General features: G+C 65.2%; 1 protein-coding gene across 1 annotated transcript in view; it reads left to right on the plus strand.

The window, feature by feature from the left end:
- The first annotated feature begins 3,047 nt into the window (after nucleotides 1–3,047).
- Nucleotides 3,048–13,318, plus strand: part of MMP17 (matrix metallopeptidase 17) — a 20,149-nt gene continuing 9,878 nt past the window's right edge. Inside the window, 3 exon segments of the mRNA XM_058691636.1 lie at nucleotides 3,048–3,421; nucleotides 12,490–12,803; nucleotides 13,035–13,233. Coding sequence (XP_058547619.1) covers nucleotides 3,278–3,421; nucleotides 12,490–12,803; nucleotides 13,035–13,233 — 657 coding nt within the window. The 5' untranslated portion in view covers nucleotides 3,048–3,277.

A 13,318-nucleotide genomic window follows, 5' to 3' on the forward strand; every position in this document is an offset into this window, starting at 1 on the left:
GCCTTGGCCCGGGGGCCTCACCGGGTCCCCGTGACAGTGGCTAATGAGGAAACCCACCCTGGAGAACCCGCCCTGGCAGTGGGGATGGGAAGGACAGGGGAAGCGATTGCCGGCGGCCCGGACGGTGCGGGTCACGTGCACGGGCCCGGAGCATCTCCCTCAACTGGTCAGGAGCTTGGGCTGCCCAGGCACGGACGTCCCGCAGCCCGAGGCCGCAGGACGAGGAGCCGCAGGTGCAGGTGGCGGGAGGGAGCGCCTGGGGAGCGTGGGCGGAGCTAAGGCAGCTGCCCCTTGCCCTGCTGCCCGAAGTCATCACCGTGCGCTTCGGTGGGTTCCCTCCAGAACTTTCCCTCTGCTTTCACACGAGCGCAGCGGGCGACGGCGACGAGTGAGTGGCCCAGGCGGCGGTGTCACAAACCCCTGGGCTGACGGGGACAACAGGGGACTTCCTAAAGGAAATTGGAGGTGCTGACGCCACAGAAAGGGAGATGGGTGGCAGGCAAGGCTGGATCGAGGGCTCAGAAAGATGATAGAGACCTAGGTGTTCGTGCGTGCACGTGTGGTCAATGTAAATACATAGTTGTCTCGTGGCTTTTTTCTGATTACTGTTCTCTTAAAAACAATTTGTTTTTTCACTCAACAAACGTCTAAGCGGCCAACTGGTGCACCTGGTCCTAACTCCCAGGCAGTGCAACATCTCCCGGGTGTGTCCCAGGGTGGCCAGCCCAGAGCACCGCCCGCTCCCACAGCACCTTGTGGGTCTTACAAGAGGTGCCTGTCTCTCTGGCGGGACACAACACCCCAGGCTGCAGGGACCACAGATGGGCAGGCAGCGCCCTCACCCGCATCGTGGGCCACAGTGGGCACGACTGACCAGGCCCGCGGCCCTGCTCTAGCCTGTCCGCCCCGCGTGGACGTCCGGGCAGCTTGACGTTAAATCAGTACATCCTGCACCCGTCTTCTGCAAAGACGGGAGCGTTTTTCTAGGGCAGACACCAAGAATGCTGGCCATGGAAAACGTGCTTTTTAAATTTTAATATCTGCTCCCTGCAGTGAGGCTGTACCAGCGGGCCCCCCACCCCCACCCCAGTGGCACCAAACTTCCCACTTCCCACACCCTTGGCACATGATGACGTATCAGTTTTCCAACGTCGCCCATCTGATGGTGAAAGCGGCCCCTTCTCGGTGCCTGGACTCCGTCCACATTTGCGCACCAGGATTCCGTGGCAGGCTCCAAGAGAAAGCAGCAGCTGTCGTGTGGTAGTCCCCCGGCATGAAGTGACCCCCGCCCCCTCCCCCCCCCCACCCCCCCCCCGCAAGCATCCTTGGTGCTCGCTGAGGTCACCAGCCACCGTCTGGACCTATCCGAGGAGAACCATAGCCTGCCCACACTCACGTTTGTGCTCCCGAGGCCGTCACAGCCACGCCTCTTTGCCATCCTCTGGAATGCGTCCCCCCACAGCATCCTGCTCCAAACCCTCAAATGCAGGAAGAACTCTTACACAGGGGTCAATTGCTCCGGCACCCCTTCCAAGCCCCTTGATCCAGCCCTGCCTGCCATCCATCTCCCTTCCTCAGACTTCATCACCTCCCGTTTCCTTTGGAAAACCCCTTCCTTCCTACAGTCTGTGCAGGCAGATCAGCTCATTTCCATCCCCCGGACACATGTTTGGCTCAGGGACAGACACATAATCTGCATCATCCAATAAAAGATGGCCGTGGACCTCTGGCTTCAGAAAGAGTCTGTCTGTGGCTGGGCTTGCTGAGCCGCAAGGACGTTGGCCGGAGCGGCCCTGCGACATCTTTGCTGCCGTTTGGAGAAATCTTGCCTGAGGCTGAAGACAACACAACAATGGAGGGAGAAACTGTGCAACTTGATCCAGCCCTGCCTGACATCAGTGTGCCCTGGGATGTCCCAATCTAGCAAGCCTCTACATTTCCTTTCCTTGACTAGAAGCGGTTTGAGCTGGTGTCTGCCACTGACAACCAGCTTGTCCCCATACACGCGAGCAAAACGTGGGGCTGTGCCTGTGAGAGGTCACTGTGTGCCAGGGTGCCTCACCACATGGGATCTCAAGTTGTCAATACAAAGGGCTCCTGAAGCAGGTGCAGAATCTCCTTGCTCCACAGGGGCCACAGCTTGGGGCAGGATGGAGAAGTGGAGGCTTGCCTGGAACCCAGCCCTCACCGCCCCCCCCCCCCACAACAGGGTGCCGTGGATGCAGCCGAAATGCCTGGGCCTTGGTTTCCCTTTCCATAGAATGGGCCCTCAATTCTGACAGCACTAGCTGTGACTAACCAGATGGTTGGGCAGACTTGTAGACCCAGCAGGATGAGAACTCTAACAAGGGGTGGGGGTGGGGGGTGCATTTGAGCCCCGCCCAAGCCCTCCCCACCGAAGATCCCACGGGGTACTTAATTTCTCTGGGCCTCAGTTTCCTCGTTTGAAAACTGGGAATAATAGTTTCCCTCTCGTAAGACGTTGTGAGAAGCCAATGAGATTATAAATGAGGCAGGCCCAACCGGTGTCCAGCGCACACGGGCCTCGGACAAACGTCAGCATCCGCCTCCCCAGCCCAGAGCCCACAGACTCCCAACCGCGCCCAGACCCCGGGAGACTCGCGCTCCGACGGCGCCCCCGCCCCTCCCACGCTCTCAGCCCCCCACCCCGCCCCCACCCCTTCCTTTCGCGTCTCGAGGGCTCCACCAGGTGTCCGCCGGGCGCGCTGCGGAGGCCGCTTGGGGTGCCCAGCCGTGACCACGAATCTGGGCTCTGGCTCGGGGTCCGCGGGGCGCGCGGACAGGCGGGGAGCCGGGGCAGCCCCCGGGGCGGCGGGGGGGGGGGGGGGGGGAGGGGCGGCCCCGACCACCGGACTCGGCGCCCGCCCGCGCACCCCCGCCGCCCCGAGACCGTCGGGGGACGCTCGCAAATCTCCTTCATTTCGGGCACCGCAGCCCCAGTGTCCCGCGCTCGCGCGAGGCGTGGGGTGCGACTGGGGTCCGAGTACCTGCGCAGGACGCGGGGCCTTTAAGGCGGTGGGCGGGGTGAGCGCGGCCGGAGTCCATTAGCATACATTAGCATGCCCCGCCCCGCCGCCGGGAGGCGGCGCGCGGGGCTCGGCCGGGCCGGGAGCGGCGCGCAGCAGAGCGGGGCGCTCAGGCGCAGGGGTGCAGGGACGCAGAGCGGCGGAGCGGGGCGCGGCGGCGCGGGGAGCCGGACGCAGGGGCGCGGGAGCGCGGGGACCCCCACAGCCGCGCCGACCGCCCCGCGAGCGTGATGGGGCGCCGCGCCGCCCCCGGGCCCGGCCCGCCGCCCCCCCGGCCCCGGCTCCCGCCGCTGCCGCTGCTGCTGCTCGCGCTGGCGGCCCGCGGGGGCTGTGGCGCGCCCGCGCCCCGCGCGGAGGACCTCAGCCTGGGAGTGGTGAGTGCGCGGCCGGCACGCGGGGTCCCGCGGGCCGGGAGGACCCCGACAGTGCCCCTCGGCGCCTGCGGGAGCGCGGGGAGCCCTGGACCCATTTCCTGGGCGGAAAGCTGAGGCTGGGGCGCAGGCTGAGCGGCGGACGCGCGCGCACCCGGGTCTGGGAAAGCGGCGCCCTGTACCTTCCCGGCACCGCGGCGCTCGCTGCGCGCCGCAGCCGCGGGAGGCAGCGGAGGCTGGGGCTGCCCGGCCGAGCCCTTGCCCGCGGCTCGGAGCGGCCCCGAAGGGGGACCCCAGGCGAGTGGCACGGCCGTCGCAGCCGCCGGGAGCAGCGCGCCCCGCGTGCGTTCCCAGTGGGAGTGGCGGGGGGGGAGGGGCGCGCACCCACCACCGAGGAAAGGTCGGGGCTGCGGAGTGGGGACGCCCCGGAAAGCCGGCGGTTGTCGAGTTAGCTCCGTGTGGGGTGTCGGGGAGCGAGAGAACCGGCCCCCAGGCCCCATTGGACGTGGATCTTGGCCCTGTCGCCGGTCCCCTTCCGCCGCCAGCCTTGCTCTGCCTCCCCCTTGGCCCTGTCCGAGCTTGATGGGGTTCCCCTCCCATTCCCAGACTCGGATGCAGCCCCACCGCCGTCCCCAGCGCCCCCTTCCGGAACGCCAGCTGTCCCCCTGCCTTGGGAGCCGTCCTGGGGCCGGCGGCAGCGCCCTCCTCCCACAGCCCTCCCCCTATTCACACTCCTCTGGACCTGGAACCTGGAGATCAGACTTTCTGGGTCTCGCCGCCCCCAGGTTGGCGAGGCCAGGCGAAGGCGCGAGGGGCCGTCGGATTTTTATTTGGGGGCTTCCGCCCCTGCCGCGGCCCCTCACTCCGCGGAGAGACGCGGGGATCCGGGCCAGGGGCCGCGCCCTCCCCACCCCCGCACACGGCCCACATCCACCAGCGCATAAAGGGCTGTCCTAGAGGGGTGCTGGCCGAGCCCCTCTCCCAGCGCCGTAGACACTTGGAAGCTGCAGGTGGATTTCAGGCAGACAGGCGGAGGCATTTGTTGGGGGGTGGGGGGAGGCATCCGCAGCCCTGTACAGTTGGCAGGACTTGGCCACAGGTTCTGGCTCAGAAACAGGCTGGGGACCGCCCCCGCCCAGCTGCCCCAGCCCTCGCAGCCATCTGGGACAGCGCAGCCACCGGTCCCGGCTGCCGGCTTCCGGACGCCTGAGGGACCCCACAATGGGCTTCCTCCCAGCCAAACTGCCTCTGATATTGGGGTGCTCCTTTGTAGCTGGGGGTTTCCTGGATCCCCTACCCCCCCCCCCCGGGCGCATGATCTGGGGGGCAGCCTGTCGCCAGGTCCGGGCAGAGTGAGGGTAGAACCCAGGCTTCCTAGCTCAGAGAGACCCTGCTGGGAAGGCTGGGAGTCCTGGCTCGGCCAAGTTGGTTTGTCAGACCCGGGGCGGTTCTGAAGTTTTTCTCTGCCTGCCCAGGGACAGCCGGTTGTGCACACTCCTGGCCAGCTAGAGCCTGCGCACCCCCTCTTCTGGCTGCCGGGGTTCCTGAGACCGCCCCCCCTCCCCCACAGCGGGTGGGCAGTCCCTGGGCCAAACTGTGGAATGCCGTTGTGGGGGCGTGGGGGTGGGGAATGTGGCTCTTTAGCCTGGAACCCCAAAGACAGCAGGGCCCTGGCATCTGGCCCAGTGGGTAAATAGCCGAGGGTTCTGCGCCTGACACTTTTTTAAGGCTCCCACCCGGGGAAGGCCAGGACCCGCCCGCCTGGTGGAGCAGCGGCCAGCTTTCTGCCCGTTTGTGGGTGGAGGGCGGTCTCTGGTGGCCTTCTGGGGAATGACACCTCGGAGCCGCAGACCCAGAGGTGCGGGAAGTCTTGGAGATGGGCAGGATTTATGGGGAGGAGGGGGACTCCATCCCGCCCCCTCTGTAGACGCCCGGGTCCGCTGACTCTGGATATTCAGATCTGGGGCTGCCAGTGAGGAGAAGGGCCCCTTTGTAAGTGTGACCCAGCTTCTGCCAGACAGAGCCGAGCCCAGCGGGTCTGGAGCACTGGCTGGTCGCTGGGAGAGGCTGGCCCGGCCCACCCCCAGCTTCAGAGTGAGGACAAAGCCCTGCATTGAGTCCCCTGCGCCCCGCTAAGGGTGGGCTTTCAGGCCGTGCACAGTGGGACAAAAGAGTGTGCTGTGCTCTCCTGGGGTCCGCCGAGCTTTTCATCACTGTGTTTCCAAGTAGGTAACACCCGTAGCAAGACATTCAGGCCATACAGAGGGTCCGAGGGAGAAATTCCCTCTCCCCCGTCCTCCCCTCGTCTCCTAAGGATCCTTCTGGAGGTCGTCTGGGCACTCGCAAGGACTTGGGGACCTGGACCCCTTATTTGTATGGATGACAGCCTCCTGCCCACTGTTGCGTGCCCGGCTGCTTTCACTTGGAAGCCTGTCCTGGGGAACGTTCCGTATTGGCACGTCGGGATCTGCCCGGTTCTCTGTGCTCACCCCAGCTCGCTCCAGCGCGGACGTCACATCCTTCAGCCGGCCCTGGGCACAGACGTGCGGCTGTTGCCGACGTTCTTGCTAAGCCAGAGGCAGTGCCAGAACCTCCCGGTTACTGCAGCGTGACTGTGGGGGGGACCCAGGCCCTGGAGCAGGGGGGCCGGTGACAGGCGTGAACATCACACATTGAGCGTCGGCAGATTTGCCAACCGGTCTTCTGAAGTTTGTGCCCAGGTGCTCGGGTTTCTACCTCCAGCAACAAAGTCCTCGTTGCCCCCAACCACACAGCATCTCGGGGGGGATCGCGTGATCTTTGACAGACAGGTGACTGGTTTGCGGCTGAGGTTGTATGTGAGGATGGCCGGGAGCAAGCAAGGCCCGTGGCCCGAGAGGCCCCAGAGGATGAAGGGACGGGCAGGACGTGGCCGGACGATGGCAGTGGTGGATGTGAGCCGGGACCGCAGAGGTGCTCAAGCCCCGTGTCCCCCTCCTGAGCCGGGGGCAGATTGTGGCAGGGTGACAGTCACCCTTGGCCTCTGGGTCCCTGCTCCTCAGTGCCAGCACCCAAGGGAGCCCACGGGCCCTGCGTGCGCTCAGGACTGAGGTCACAGACATGGCACCCCACAGCTGCAGCCTGGGACTGCCCGCCCTCCGCCAGGACAGACAGCAGGAAATGGTTAACCTCTGCGTGATTTTGCGCTGAGCCTTCCAGAGGGAAGACTCCTGGGGCCCCCTCCCAGCATACCTGTGGGGAGTTAGATGTGAATGTGAAGGTCCTAAGGTCCACCCAGCAACGCCCAGGCCCCCAGCCCTGAGGCGTGCCGTCCCCTGGGAGTTCTGGTCCTGGGGCACTCCTGGCCTCGGGGCTGACGGCCAGTCTGAAAGAAGTCTTTGTGTGCTTCTGTGGCGGGAGCCTGGGCAGGGCTGTGCCGGACGGCTGTGGACTGAGCCCTGGGAGTGTGGACCCCGACCACACCGCCAGCATCTGGCCTGGGGGCTTAGGATGTGTGTCCCCCTCACGCAGGCCCTTGAAGCAGACCGGGGTCTGGATCCAGCCCGCGGGCCTCAGTCTCCAGTCTGTGAAACCGGGCCACTGGGACCTTCACTGGGTGAGGCCTCTGGATTGCTCCCAGCGGTGGGAAGTCAGCTGCCTTCCCTTCCTGAGGGGGAGGGAGCAGTGGAGAGGATTTGGGGTTTGGCAGGCGGCTGGTGCAGTGCCTTCCGAGGGTGCTTCGAGCATCTGTGGTTTTTGCCTGTTGACGGTGATGAGTTTCCAGTGCGCAGGGTCTGTGCGTCGCTCGTGGAGGGCGAGGGGTCTGTCCCTCATGAGCTGACAGCCTGTGGGGTCTCCCGAGCACCGTCGGCTCTCCGCAGGGACGGGACAGAGTGACAGAGCGGTCTGGCAGGGTGCACAGCCTGGCTCTCCCCACCCCCTGCCCAGAATCAGCTTCCACTGCTGACCAGCTGCCAGCCCCTGCGTGCCTGCCTCCTGTACGCCTTTCTCTGTGCTTCTCTACGGAACTTCCGGCTGCCTCCTGCCCCAGGGCCTTTGTGTGTGCCACGCCCACCTCTGTGAACTCTTCTAGGGCTCGTCCCCTGACCAGCTCCTCATTTCTCAGGTCTCAGCCTACTGTCACCCACCAGGGACATCTTCTCTGACAACCATTTAGTTGGCCCCTGTACCCTGTCACTCACGTCCCCTCCTAGCAGAGAGGTTACGGGCATAGGCTCTGGGCTCCCGTCCCTGCCCTGCCCCATGCTGGCTGGCTGCGTGACTGTGGGTGCCTGTCCTGACCTCTCTCTGGCTCTGTGTCCCCGTCTGTGAAGTGGGGATGACGATGCTCACCCGTAAGATTAATGCAGCAGGGACTTATTTCGTGGCTACTGTGCGCCCAGCACGAACACCACAGACGATGCCCCGCACCCCCGTCCTCGGGCAGCACTGCCCTGAGGGGCGTCGTAAGCATGAAGCGGGTTAGTGACTGGAAAAGCACTCAGTAGTTGTCCGCTGTTAGGACCACATCTGGTAACTGCTGTCACGCGTAAAGTCGCTTGTTCCCGCGTCCACTTGTGTATTGTTACTGTTCCCCAGAACCCCGTCCGCTTCTGGAGCCCCGTCTGCGGGGAGGGCTCTCCCGGGTCCCCCCTGTCCCCAGAGCGCCTGGCACAGTGAGTGCTCATTCTGGGTGTGTCAGGGGGATGGACAGGCTGTCCCGGGGGGGGGGGGGGGGCCCGGGAGCGTCCCCCTGGGGAAGACACGGGGGCGGGGGGGGGGGAATCTCCGCAGCCGCCCACCGCCCCTCCCAGAGCAAGCCGGGCACCAGCTCATTTCCCTCCAAGGGGCAGAGCGAGGCAGGCGGAGACTGATGCCAGACCGTGGCTCTGCCACTGGCTTCACGTGCGACCGAGGGCCCAGTTTCCTCAGCTGTGAGCGGAGGTGGTGGCCGCACGCTGCCCCGACCCGGGTGCCGAGCGAAGGTACAGAGGGTGGGCGGGGAGCCAGCACCTCCCGGGCACAGCTGGGCTCTGCTGGACTTAGCGTTGGTTATCTGGGTCCTGGGGGTCCTCTAAAGCCACTGCCTGCCAGCCTCCACGTCCCCTGAGCCACGGCACCGTGGCCGAGGTCTCACTGTCTGCGCTCTGCCACGGCCCCTCTGCAGCCTTTGAGCCTCGGTTTACTCATCTGTACAGAGGGGCTTATGCTCTCCATGTCCCCCCCCCCCCCCGCGACAAGGCTGGGGAGGGGGATCCAGTCACAGACGGACCGTGCGGGGGAAGGGCCCACGGGTCAGCCACCCACCACCGTGGTCCCTGGCATGGCTGCAGACACCCGGGCCAGGCCCAGTCCCCGGCACATGATGGCCCCGCCAGGCTCCAGGGGGTAGTGTGAGCCCTGGTCATCGCAGTCTTTAGGCCCCCACTTGCCCCCTATAAGTGAGGACAACAGCGGCCACGCCGTGGGACAGTGGAGAGGACTACCTGAGACCCTGCACACAGTGAGTGCTGCTTGTCTGCCAGGCTGGTGCAGCCCAGCACCGTCCCTCTGTCCGTCCCTCCGCCCGTCAGTCCCCCCGTGGGGCTGTGGCTGCAGGTTCCCACCTGCCCACCTGCCGGGGGCCTCACCTGCCGGGGGCCCTCACCTGCTGGGGCCACTCTGGGGCCAGGGCTGTGTGCCTCCCCGGGAATCCAAGAGTTGGGAGGGGAGTGGGACCTGTTTTCCCAGTAAATGGAGGCACGTCGTATCGCCCGTGACAAGCGCACAGGGAAAGATAAAAAGCGGAGAGGCCTGGGGCCGCTCTAGAGCCCGGAAGCACCGCGGCCTCAGTTTCCCCGCGGGCGTTAATGGCCCAGTTCAGGGATCCCCGGGGGGAGGAAAGGCGCATCTCCTTGGCTGTTGGGGACTGTCCGCGGCGGGACGGCGGCTGCGAGGTTGGGACGTCCCTGCTCTTCCCCTCCCCTCCCTTCCCCTCTCCTCCCCACGGCCTTCTGGAAGGTTCACCTCCGCTGCTGCAGCCTGGTTGCCCTGGAGACGCGGTCGCCGTGACGACGGCGCGGGATGGGCGCGCAGGGAGGGGCGGCCCCGCTCGCGCCCCGGGCTCTGTAGTGATGGGGGGGTGCGGGGGCAGCGCGCGTCCCCTGCCAGGACACCCCCCCCCCCCACCCTCGCGCCGGTTCTCAGCTCCCACTTCAGAAGGTAGTGCTGCCGGGGGCGGGGCTGGCCTTTTGGCTGTTTGGGACTTTGCCTGTTTTCCCGGAGGTGGAGATGAGCTGGCCGGTGGAGGGGGGGCGCTGTCGTCCTGGCTCCTCCCCAGGGGGATGGGGCCTTCCGGTTCCAGGCACTTCCACCCGCTGGCCCCCCTCGCTCCCCGTGGCCACCGAGAGCTCCCCGCTGCCCACATCCACCCCCCGCCGCCACTCCCCCCCCCCCCCCACACACACACACACAACGGATGGCTGGGGCCATGGAGAGGGGACAGCTGGGGCCTTGAGAGGGGGCTGCCTCGTGATGCGAAGGTCAGGGGGAGGGGTCCACACTGGGGGGGTGGGAAGTCAGATTGAGGGTACAGACCCCCACCCCCAGCCCACACCTGCGAGGGAGGGGGCCTTGGCCCTGTTCCTCTGGTCTGGCAGCTGACGGGGTCGTGAGCGGCAGTGTTCCCAGGGCCCAGGCAGGTAGGGGCGGCCAGCGCCTGCACTCAGCTGCCCTCGTGGTTCTGCAAGTTAGCACAGGCAGCCCCTCAGACCTGAGGCTAAAAGCTGCTTTCCAGCGTTGGCAAACATTCCAAAACCACCTGAAGGGCTCTTGAGGCCTCCGAAGCCTGGAAACGCATGTGGTCTCCTGGCCAGGCTCCCTGGGGCAGGGCAGTGCCCCTCGGGGAAGCTCGGTGCCTGTGGGGGGTGGGGCACAGCTCGGTGCACACACCCAGCTGTTATCCCAGCCCCCGGGCCAGACAGCTGGGGAAGGGGGTTCTTCTCCCAGAGTGCCCCATCCCCCACCCGCTTGGGTGGGCCCTTCCCTGGTGAGGAGGGGGGTTGCCGGCACCCTCATCTGGCATCCTGGACATCTGAGGAAACTCCAGAGGGCTTCCTAGAGGAGGCAGCCTCGTGGTGCTGAGCAACGGGGCTGCTGCAGCCCTGAGGCCCTGGGGTTCCGTAGCTCAGGCCTAGAGTCTTAACAGAGGGCCCTGAAATGCGCGTGTGTGTTTTCGGACGTTGGGAAAGAAAACCGCAGAGTCAAAACTTTCAATAGTCTTTGAATCTTTTCCCGAAAACGTGTGTAGCCACGGATACAGGTGTTTAGTGTCTGAGGCTGTCTCGGGTCGCTCCGGTGCCGGGACAGGGACCAGGCACGGGACATGCTCATCCCGCTGGTGGCCCAGCTGGATGAGCTTCAGTGTGTTTGCAGTGATGTGAAGGGGGGTCCTCCCAGAGGAAGGGGGTGCTCGGTGACAGCAAAGGTCTTAACCCTGAGGATGGCACAGGCCAGGATGGGGAGGTGGCCCTGTCGCAGCCAGTGCCACCTCCTTTGAGCACAGGGTGTCACTCCCAGGCCCCCGGGGAGAAGGTGCCGTCCAATGAGGCGCGTCCACGTGGGAAGGTGTCTTGATTGCTGTTCATCGAGGACTGGGTCGCTCCTGGTGCTACTCAGCCCTGTCCGACCACCTCAGAGGGGCCCCAGTTTTGCACACACTCTTGGGGGCCTCCAGTTAGGACCAGGGGGTCTGGGCCAGTAAGGGTTTGGGGGGGGGGGAAGGAACAGAGAAACCTTGGGAAAGACCCTGTGTTTCCTGGAAAGGGAGGAATCTAGCTGGTTCTCTGCAGGTGTATGCAAATTGTATGCAAATCATCAAGGTGGCAGCTTCTGGTCAATTGAAGTCCCTGGGAACTCCAGGAGGGTGAACCCCCTTCCACTGAGCTAGGCCCCTCCTCTGAGCAGGGAGCCTCCTGGCCAGGGCTACAAACTCAGACGCTTCCGAGGGGCCTGCAGTAGCATAAACGAATCGAGAGGGTTTTTTTAAACATCTACCAAAACACAAATAAGCCTGTAAGCGGGTATCTTGGAGCCACAGGCCTGGGAAGGGCAGGGCTCAGGAATCCCGGACCTTGCCTTCCACCCACCGGTGGGTTTCCCTGTCCCCCTGCCCGGCGAGTCCCCCCAGTGTCCACATGGCCCAGGCGCTATCGTGGGATTGTCACACAGCCTAGGAAGTGGGCATGAGCACCAGTTGGCTGTTCAAGACACTGAACTCCAAGGGGGAACTCCCCCCAAACAAGGGCAGCAGCGCCTCCCTGTCTCCCAGGGCCCCGCACGGATGGTGGAGGTGACTGGGGCTTGAGACGGGACCGTACTTGTGTCCGTGCTGAAGGGTCGCCTTGCTTCCTGCCTCCTGCTTGGCTCAGGGAACCCCGACCAGGGCGCTTTCGGGCAGAGCCGTCCCCTGACGGTGCCACGCGTGCTTCTTCCAACACCTGTGTCAGGTGCTGACGGGGCATTTTCCACACTCTGACTCATTCTGTGCTCACATTCCCAGGCGGGGAATCAGCCCAGAGGGCTTGAGTGCAAATGCACAGCAAGTGGCCTCAGAGTCTGGGCTCTTACATGCTGTGAGTGTGCAGCTCGTGACCAGAGTCCTAACACCGGAGCCTGAGGCTGTGCTCTTCTCAGTGTGGGTTTCAGACCTTAGGTCTTCGACTCTTGCCTCCCAAGGGCCTGAATTTGGCACATGCCACATGTAATAACCTTTGTAGAATTTCACTTTCTTAAGTGTCCCCTGGGCATCTCCTGGCTCAAGAGAAGTGAGGTGGGGCAGGCTGCTGTGAGCAGTCGTACAGGTTGTGCACTGCTCAAGCTCACCCCTTCTAAGAGGCATCAGGTTTGTTTAGGCGCTTCTCCAGCATCCGCCCGTAAAGTAACTTAAGGAAGGAACACGAGGTGCCTTGTGGGCTGATGGGGGGCTGGGGCCAGGGTGGTGTTGGTCAGGGCTGGGAGAGGCCTGCCCCTCGCCTCAAGGGCCCATAGCTCTTCTTGTGGGGCTGAGCCCTCCCCCCACCCACTCCGCCGCTCACCCCGCTCTCTCCTCTCAGGAGTGGCTGAGCAGATTTGGCTACCTGCCCCCAGCCGACCCCACAACAGGCCAGCTGCAGACACAGGAGGAGCTGTCCAAGGCCATCGCCGCCATGCAGCGGTTCGGGGGCCTGGAGGCCACCGGCATCCTAGGTCGGTCCTCTAGGGGCACGGGGGACGGGCGCTCCGGGAGCCTGGTTTCCCCTAACTCCCCCCCCCCACCACTCCGGGCCCTCTGTGGGGGTGTGGTTAGGGACGGGTCCCCGCTGTCTCTGGGGGCAGGACCAAGGATTCTTGCCATGTGGGACCCTGCCAGCACGCCCCACCCCTGGATGTGGGCACAGTGATGGGCGCGTGTGTGTCCGTTGCACCCAGACCCACCTCCCCCACTACGCGGTCCCCACTGAATCTTGTCCCCTGCAAGTGGCGGATCTGTGCTGCCGAAACCGCCCGCTTTCCACGGGAAACCAGAAACCTGGGGTGTTTATGTGAGCGCCCCGCTTTTCACGCGTTGGGGGCACATTCCGGTTTTGTGGAGGCCCTCCTGGGGGCTGACGGATCACAGCTGTCCCCGGGCCTCTGCAGAGGTGGGCACGCCCGTGTCACCACAGAGCCGGTCGGGTGTGGGTCCCGCGATACCGGACGCAGATCGGTGCCCGCCTGGCCAGGGCCCCGCCAGTGGCCGGCCTGACCGGTCCAGGCCCTGCCGTAGTTCACACGTGCTCCGAGTGACCCCTGTCCTGGTCCTGCACACACGCCTGGCAGTGAGGCCCCGCCCCCACCCGGCCCGGGTCCCCGGGGAGCAGGGCGTGGGGCCTGAGCCCGGTGCCACCTCTAGGGGACCTGACC

Source organism: Neofelis nebulosa, chromosome 11 (assembly GCF_028018385.1).
Source record: "Neofelis nebulosa isolate mNeoNeb1 chromosome 11, mNeoNeb1.pri, whole genome shotgun sequence".
Lineage (NCBI taxonomy): Eukaryota > Metazoa > Chordata > Mammalia > Carnivora > Felidae > Neofelis > Neofelis nebulosa.